This window comes from Belonocnema kinseyi, chromosome 3 (genome assembly GCF_010883055.1).
Source record: "Belonocnema kinseyi isolate 2016_QV_RU_SX_M_011 chromosome 3, B_treatae_v1, whole genome shotgun sequence".
Lineage (NCBI taxonomy): Eukaryota > Metazoa > Arthropoda > Insecta > Hymenoptera > Cynipidae > Belonocnema > Belonocnema kinseyi.
Window position 1 is genome coordinate 153970881 of NC_046659.1, and position 9539 is coordinate 153980419.

The 9539-nt window shown below is 24.2% G+C and overlaps 1 protein-coding gene across 2 annotated transcripts in view; it reads right to left on the bottom strand.

The window, feature by feature from the left end:
* The window catches only part of LOC117169189 (eukaryotic translation initiation factor 4 gamma 1-like), a 15604-nt gene that overhangs the window by 3036 nt on the left and 3029 nt on the right, over positions 1–9539 (bottom strand). For both annotated transcript variants that reach the window (XM_033355417.1, XM_033355416.1), the window contains exons 2-7: positions 7796–8061; positions 7562–7712; positions 7310–7462; positions 3930–4121; positions 3671–3844; positions 3524–3579 (exon numbers count right to left, since the gene is read on the bottom strand). In XM_033355417.1, coding sequence (XP_033211308.1) covers positions 3524–3579; positions 3671–3844; positions 3930–4121; positions 7310–7462; positions 7562–7712; positions 7796–8061 — 992 coding nt within the window. The remainder of the gene's footprint in view (positions 1–3523; positions 3580–3670; positions 3845–3929; positions 4122–7309; positions 7463–7561; positions 7713–7795; positions 8062–9539) is intronic.

Below are 9539 nucleotides of genomic sequence, written 5' to 3' on the forward strand. Positions count from 1 at the left end.
TGCAGAAAATCAATCTTTTTTTTTTAATTTTTTCTCTTTTAGTTAAGAATTAAACTTCTGTTAAAAGTACGTTTTTTTGTAGGTAATTATTTTTTTTTTTAAATTCTTCTCTTACAGTTAAAAGTTCAACTTTTCAGTTAAGAATTCTTAAAATTTGTTGAAAATTCGTTTTTTTTTTTATTTAGAAAATTAACCTTTTTGTAACAAAATTCGCCTTTTTTTGTAGTAAATTAATCTTTTTGTTTAAAAATTCTTCTCTTTTGGTTAAAGATTAAACTTCTGTTATAAGTTCTACTTTCTTCAAAATGCAGTTTTTCGTTGAGGATTTCAAATGGTAGTTAAAATTAAACTTTTTCGTTGTAAATTAACCATTTTTGTTAAAAATTCTTTTTTTTTTGAAAAATTACTTTGGTAATTAAAGATTTACCTATCCTATTTTTGGTCGAAAATGGTTCTTATTTAAATAAGAATTTAACTTTTTGTTAAAATCAAACTATTTTGATAGAAATTAATTTTTTGTTGTGGAAAGTTAATCTAGTTCAGTTGAAAATGCAGCTATTGTGTTGAGAATTCTTGTCTTTTTTGGTAGTAAATTAATCTTTTCTTTCAAAAATTCGTCTTTTTTAGTTCAAACTTTAACTTTTTGTTTGAGAACTAATGAATTTGATCAAAAATGCGTCTCTTTTGGGAGCGAATCAATCTTTTTGTTTAAAAATTCATCTTTGTAGTTTAAAATTCAACTTTTTGCCTGAGAATTCTTGAATTTTATTGGAAATTCGCTTTTTTGTAGTAGCAGTCCTTTTTATTTGAAAATTTAACGCGTTTCGGTTGAGAATTCTTGAATTTTGTTGAAAATTCGTTTTTTGTTCGGTAGAAAATTAATCTTTATATTTAAAAATTCTTCTTTCTTTCTTGAAAATTCAACTTTTTGATGGAGAATTCCTGCATTTAATTGAAATTTTTTTTTGTATTAAATTAATCTTTTTTAGTTACAATTTTAAGTCCTTGGTTGAGAATTCTTTTATTTTTTTCTTAAAAAATTACTTTGGTAGTTAAAAATTTATCAATCCCATTTCTAGTCAAAAATGGTTCTTATTTAAGTATCTTTATTTTACTTAAAAATTCAACTGTTTAGATGAGAATTCATGAATTTAATTGAAAATTAGTGTTTTTTTGCAGTAAATTAATCTTTTTTAGTTGAAAATTCAACTTTTCAGATGAGAATTCTTGAATTTTGTTAAAAATTCGTTTTTTGTTCGATAGAAAATTAATCTTTTTGCTTAAAAATTCATTTTCAAGAAAGATGAAAATTGTCTTTCTCAAAAATTCAACTTTTTAGTGGAGAATTCTGGAATTTTATTGAAAAATCGTCTTTTTCGGTAGTAAATTAATCTTTTTGTTTAAAAATGTATCTTTTTTATTGAAAATTTTTACTTTTTCGTTGAGAATTCATGAAATTTGTTAAATTTCTTTCTTTTTTTTTGACAGAAAATTAATCTTCTTAGTTGGAAATTGTAGTGTTCTGTTAAATTTTTTTTTTTGAAAAATTACTTTGATACTTGAAAATTTAGGCTATCCCATTTTTGGTCGAAAATGGTTCTTATTTAAGTATCTTTATTTTAGTTAAAAATTCAATTGTTTGGATGAGAATTTTTAAATTTAATTAAAATTTCGTCATTTTTTAAGTAAATTAATCTTGTTGTTTAAAAATTTTTTCTTTTTATTTGCAAATTTAACTTTCCGGTTCCGAATTCCTGAATTTTGATCAAAATTCAAATCATTTGGTAGTAAATTAATATTGTTGTTTAAAAATTCATTTTTTTTTTTAGTTAAAAATTCAACTTTTTGGTGCAGAATTCTTGCATTTTATTGAAAATTACTTTTTTCTTGAAAAATGACTGATTATTGAAAATTTACCTATCCCATTTTTGGTTGAAAATGGTTCTCATTTAAGTATTTTCATTTTAGTTGAAAATTCAACTGTTTGGATGAGAATATTTTAATTTGATTAAAATTTCATATTTTTTGCAGTAAATTAATCTTTTCGTTAAAAAAATTTTCTATTTTATTTAAAAATTCAATTTTCCGGTTCATAATTCTTGAATTTTTATAAAAATTCGATTTTTTTGGTAGTAAATTAATCTTTGTGTTTAAAAATTCATCCTCTTTATTTAAAAATTCAACTTTATTTTTGAGAATTCTTGAATTTAATTGAAAGTTAGTGTTTTTTTGCAGTAAATTAATCTTTTTTAGTTGAAAATCCAACTTTTTTGAAGAGAATGCTTGAGTTTTGTTGAAAATTCGTTTTTTGTTCGTAGAAAATTAATCATTTTGCTTAAAAATTCATTTTCAAGAAAGAAAACAATTTTCTTTTTTTCTTCAAAATTCAACTTTTTGGTGGAGAATTGTTGCATTTTATTGAAATATCTTATTTTTTGGTAGTAAATTAATCTTTTTTAGTTGAAAATTCCCTTTCAGATGAGAATTCTTGAGTTTTGTTGAAAATTCGTTTTTTGTTCGTAGAAAATTAATCATTTTGCTTAAAAATTCATTTTCAAGAAAGAAAACAATTTTCTTTCTTTCTTCAAAATTGAACTTTTTGGTGGAGAATTGTTGCATTTTATTGAAAATTCTTATTTTTTGGTAGTAAATTAATCTTTTTTAGTTAAAAATTCAACTTTTTTGTTGAGAATTCTTCAATTTAATTGAAAGTTAGTATTTTTTAGCAGTAAATTAATCTTTTTTAGTTGAAAATTCAACTTTTCAGATGAGAATTCTTGAGTTTTGTTAAAAATTCGTTTTTTGTTCGTAGAAAATTAATCATTTTGCAGAAAAGTTCATTTTCAAGGAATAAAACAATTTTCTTTCTTTCTTCAAAATTGAACTTTTTGGTGGAGAATTGTTGCATTTTATTGAAAATTCTTATTTTTTGGTAGTAAATTAATCTTTTTTAGTTAAAAATTCTACTTTTTTGTTGAGAATTCTTCAATTTAATTGAAAGTTAGTATTTTTTAGCAGTAAATTAATCTTTTTTAGTTGAAAATTCAACTTTTCAGATGAGAATTCTTGAGTTTTGTTAAAAATTCGTTTTTTGTTCGTAGAAAATTAATCATTTTGCTGAAAAGTTCATTTCCAAGGAATAAAACAATTTTCTTTCTTTCTTCAAAATTCAACTTTTTGGTGGAGAATTGTTGCATTTTATTGAAATATCTTATTTTTTGGTAGTAAATTAATCTTTTTTAGTTAAAAATTCAACTTTTTTGTTGAGAATTCTTCAATTTAATTGAAAGTTAGTATTTTTTAGCAGTCAATTAATCTTTTTTAGTTGAAAATTCAACTTTTCAGATGAGAATTCTTGAGTTTTGTTAAAAATTCGTAAACACAAAAAAAATTATAGACGTAAAAGTTAACGCTTCTTTTTCATTTCTAAAATTCATGAAAATATTATCAATTTTGTCCTTGACATAAAAATAAAGTTAGAAGCTCATTTATCTAATTTCTAATAAAGAAATTATTTTCTTACCTAGCATAAGTAGAAGATTTCATTACTTCCCGTAAGTTACTGAATTGTGCCTTTTTCTGCAAGAAATCATAAAACCATATTAAAATTTAAATCACAATGTAATTTAGTGGAGATTTAAAAAAAAGGAATAATGACGATTGATATTACAAGATCTTTAGCTTCTTCTAAATAATGCTCGAATTTTTTCACGCAATGAACAGCAAACAATCTCTCAAAGTCTTTCCAAGTTTCGTTCTTTGCGACTGTTCCGGGAACTTCCATGCTGGACAGTTTTTTACACAAAAGAACGCAATCTTTGGTTAAATCTACATCAACAAAAGACTGAAAACAAAAAATAATTATAAATATTTTATAATAATGAGGATATTGACAATAAGACTGAGAGTTTAGTTAAATATTAACGCACCTTTTCCATCAAAATTTTGATAAATCCTCGCAAATCCTCGCGTTTAATTGGCAGAGATATAATTTTACTGGCCACAGTATCAATATTTTTGGAATTATAATGATCCAGGATACGCCGAACTTTCGCACAAAAAGGTTTCTCGTGAGAATCAGAGTTTTCTTTCTTTGTTTTCTTCGGTTCAGCCAACTTGGGCTGAGAGTGAAATAACAACAAATAATTTATTTTTAAGAAAAATAACAATAAATAAATAATAAGACGAATTTCTAGAAGAGAGTTTCATTTTCGATCTCAAAGTACAAATTTTCTATCCAAAAAGACGAATGCTGAATTTTTAGTAAAACTTTTAACCCAAAAAGATGACCTTTTAACAAAAATTCTAATAGAATTTTAAACAAATAAAAAATCAATTTTCAACCATAATTTTCGACAAAATAGTTAAAATATTCCACCATTATATTAAAATTTTGAACCAAAATATAATGGAATTTTCAACAAAAAAAAACGAATTTTTTACAAAAGAGGAACTTTAAAGCCAAAGATATGAATTTCTATCAAAAAAATTCTCAATAAAAATTTAATAGTTGCATTTTCAACTAAAAGCGATAAAACTTCATACAAAAATGGAAAAGTTAAATTTTTAGTTAAAAAGCAAAAGAATTTTCAACCAATTAAAACCACATTTTAAACAAAATAGTTCAATCTTAAATCGGTACAATAATTTTCAACCAATAAAAATGAATTTTCAAAAAATGAAATTATAGTTACATTTTCAACTAAAAACAATAACTATGGACCCAAAAATGGTTTTTTCAAATTTTTAGTTCAGAAAATTAACTTTCAACTATAAAAAAAAAAATTTTCAACAAAATAGTACTTAAAATTCTTCAAACATTATACTAGAATTTTTAATCAAAAGAGATGAATTTGAACTAAAAACATATTAGTAAAGTTTCAAGCTTAAAAGACGAATTCTCTGCAAAACAGTTGAATTTTCTATTTAAAAAAAAATGAACTTTCAACCCAAAACGTCGAAATTTCAAAGTAAAAAGTTGATTTTTTAATCTAAAAAGTTGAATTTTTTGTACCAAAATAATAGAATTTTCAACCAAAAATATGAATTTTCAACAAAAAATGGAAGTAAAATTTTTTGTTTTGGGAAAATATTTTAATAAAGAAACAAAAAAGGAATTTTCTATTAATAAAATGAATGTTGAAAAATGTATTTCAACTTACAAACAAGCAATTGAATTTCCAACAAAAAAAATCTCAATAAAAATTAATAGTTCAATTTTCAATTAAAAATGATCAATTTTGATACGAAAATGGAATGATTAAATTTTCATTAAAAAAGGTAAAGAGTTTTTAACAAAAAAAAAACCGCATTTTCAACAAAATATTTCAATCTAAAAACCAATCAAATGAATTTTTAACAAAGTATTTTCAACCAAGTATACATTAATTCTCAACCAATAAAAAAGGAATCCCCCCCCAAAAAAGAAATAAGTTACATTTTCAACTAAAAACAAAAACAATGCATCTAAAAATTGATTTTTCAATTTTTAGTTCAGATAATTAACTGTCAAGTTAGAAAAAAAATAATTTTTAAGAAAATAGTAGTTAAATCTTCAACCATTTTACTAGAATTTTTAATCAAAAGATATGAATTTTGAACCAAAAATGTAATAGTTAATTTCGTTAATTTTCAAGCTAAAAACATTAATTCTCTGAAAAACAGTTGAATTTTCTACCAAAATAATAGAATTTTCAAGCAAAAAGAAACGAATATTCAACCCAAAAAGTTTAATTTTTAAGCAAACAAGGCGATTTTTTTTATAAAATGGGAACTTTTAAGTTAAAGATATGAATTTTCAACAGAAAAGTTAATTTTCAAATAAATAGTTCAATTTACTCCCAAAATAATAGAATTTTCAATCCAAACAAATTATTTTATAACCAAAAAAGTTAAATTCTAAAAAAAATAATATTAATTACAATTTGAAGTAAAAAATTTAAAAAAAATAATTTAAAAAAATAAAATTTGTCACAAAACAGTAGTTGATTTTCAAACTAAAAATACGAACTCTCTGCAAAATAGTTGAATTTTCTACAAAAACAAAAAAAAAACTAATTTTTAACACAAAAAGTTGATTTTTTAACAAAAAAGTTGAATTTCCAAGCTAACCAGGCGATTCTTTTACAAAAGAGGACTTTTTAAGCCAAAGATGTGAATTTTCAACAAAAAAGTTTATTTTCATATAAATAGTTAAATTTTCTACCTAAACAATAGAATTTTCAAAAACAAATTTTCAAAAAAAAAATAATTAATTTTCAAGCTAAAATGGTGAATTTTTTAACAAAAGAGGAACTTTCAAGCCAAAAATCTGAATTGTCAAACAAAAAGTTGAAGTTTCTACCAAAATAAAAGAATTTTCAACCAAAAAAGTTGGATTTTCAAGTTAAAAAGACAAATTTTTTAGAAAATAGAAACTTTTAAGCCAAAGATATGAATTTTCAAAAACAAAGTTTATTTTCAAAAAAATGTTAAATTCTCTACCAAAATAATAGAATTTTCAAAAACAAACATACAAATTTTCAACCCAAAAAGTTGAATTTTCTAAAAAAAAAGAAAAATTAATTTTAAAGCTAAAAAGGTGAATTTTTTAACAAAAGAGGAACTTTAGGCCAAAAATATGAATTTTCAAACGAAAAGTTGAAGTTTCTACCAAAATAATAGAATTTTCAACCCAAAAAAAAGGGAATTTTCAACAAAACAAGTTGAATTTTTAAGCTAAAAAGATAATTTTTTTTATAAAAGAGAAACTTTTAAGCCGAAGATATGATTTTTCAACAAAAAAAGTTAATTTTCAAACAAATAGTTCATTTTTAAAATAAAAAAAAATCAATTTTCAAACAAAAATGGAATAGTTAAGTTTGTATTTGAGGGAAATATATTTAATTTAAAAAAATCGTATGTAAACCAATAAAATGAATGTTGAATAATGTAGTTCAAACTTTCAACAAAGCACTTGATTTTCCAACCTAAAAATTCTCAATAAAAATTTAATACTTTAATTTTCAACAAAAAGCGATCAATTTTCAACCGAAAATGGAAACTTTAAATTTTCAGTTAAAAATAACAGAATTTTCATTCCAATAAAACCGCATTTTCAACGAAAAACGATAAATTTTCAATGACTTCACAATTATTAATTTACTGAAAAGAACCGAGATATACAAATTAAAAAAATGAAGTTACAAAATCACATTATTTCCACAATGTAGAGCGTTTAGCTTTTAAGATTTAAAGAAATTTATTTTTGACTTCCAAAATCAGGAGGATTGAAATGCAAAATTATTTTTCTTCTCTTTATTTAACTTACCAACTCTGGTTGGGAAGAAGAATCCTGAGGAACCCATTTATTCGCTCGCAATGCAACTAACTCTTCAAGCATTTCACGAATTCTGGGACTAATTTTTTCAGAGCCCTGATCATTGATTCTAACTTGTATCATCTTGAAATATCCCTGCAGATCCTATAGGCACAAAATATTGAGTTTAAAAAATATTCAGTACTTTAAAAAAATGTAACTAAAAGAAAATTTTATTGATATTCTTGCCAAAAGGAAACATACTCCATTAAATTCCAATTTTTCTCCTATCTCCTTCAATAATTTATATAAAAATTCCAAGTTCTCCTCGTCTCTATTTTGCAACAAGTGACTTATACAGAAATGCATAATCTTCTTTTTCAACATTCTTCGAGACCAAAGTTCTTTCATTAAACTAGAAAAAAATAACAAAACGTTTTTAAATTGAACCAGGATCATTCAAAAGTAAGTAACAAAAAAAGTGATAAAAATACGAACCTTATGGTACCAATAGACTTCATTCGTAGACTTTTTCCTTCATTTTCGTAAAGTGTCTGCAGCTCCCTTTTCTTTTCAGTATCCGTGCACTTTTCAATTTCCTTGGCTTTCATTACCCGCAACTTACCGTTTCTAGAACAATTCTCTAATTCCAAAAGGCACCGGGCAATAATTGATTTTCTAAAGTTTCTAGTAGAAGAGTCTCTCTCAGAAAAATTCTTACACACAAGGCCATATAGAAAACAGGACTCAGGTTTACTGACAGCCTGAAAATATGAGAAAAAAGATCAAATGTTTACCAATTACACAGGCCCACAAAAAAAATCCTGAGCAGATCACCAGACAGGTGTATTCTTATTTATTTTTGGTCGCTGAATCTGAATCCGAAGTCAGATTGGGAGGTTTCCGAGTTACTTTTCGAGAAAAATGCAAAAAACATGGCTTTTTATGGTTTATAATAAAAATATTGTTGAAATGTAGGGGTTTAAATTGAATATGGTTTTACATGCGATGCGACAGTTTCCAAAACCCTGCAAGGATTAAAATTTCGTGGAAAAAATATGAAGCTATGGTTTTTGATGTATTTCAATCCGTAGTAATCAAATTTGTACTTAGATCATTTTTCATTTTTTCGCTTTTTAGTTTCGAAAAACCATGAAAAAAGCATGAAAAACCATGTTTTTTGCATTTTTCTCGAAAAGTAACTAGGAAATCCCAAATCTGACTTCGGATTCGGATTCAGCGACGAAAAATACATAAGAATATACACCTGTCTCTTGATCTGCTCAGGATGCTTTTTTCCTTTTGTGGGCCTGTGTTATCATTAATATCTGAAGTATGGCGTTGGTCTTCGACTTCCAAGTTTGGAAATCTACCAACCTTGTTAAAAAAAGTCAGCAGTCATCAGAAAAAATGTCAGGACTTTAGACCATTTCTTTTGACTTTTATAAGGGTTCCAAGAATAAAGAGGGTTGCTCATAAATCCCTATTTCGAAATTACATTACTTTTCCATGACCAATTTTATATTTCCCTTGACCGTTAGAAATTTTTGTTTTAGGTATAACAAATGAAAATTCAATTATTTAATTTTCAAATTTAAAAAAAACTAATTAAGAAAAAAATAGTAAAATTTTCAACGAAATAAATGAAATTTTAACTAAAGCAGATACATTTTAAAGAAAAGTATAATAGTTAAATTTTCAATTGATAAAAAATTAATCAAAGAAACGAATACTCAAACACAGAAATTAATTTTTAACCAAAAATAGAACAGTTAAATTTTCAGTAAAAAATTGTTGTCAATAAAATGATGAACCTTACAAAAAATGAATGTTCATAAAAAGAAATAGAACAGTTCAATTTTAAATAAAAAATTAATTTTTAACCAAATAAACAAAATTTCAACGAAATAGTTCAATTTTAAACCAAATGGCATGCGACGGTTGGTTCTCCACAAATGCCCGAATAATGCATTTGCTTTTAAAAATCATAAACTTTGTCAACTCATCATGAATTTTGCTGAATTTATTATGAAGATCCCAATTAAAAGTTTGATACGAAAACAAGAAAGAATTTTTCAGTCGACAGATGACCCAATAATGCATTTATTTATTAAATTTGTTTTTAAAAAATCAGAAAATTGATTTAAGGGCATGTGACACAGCTAAATACCTATATTACCGACCTCACTTTTTCCGTTCACTGAATGTTTTTTTGAACCTAAGAACTTTTTTTGTAAATAAA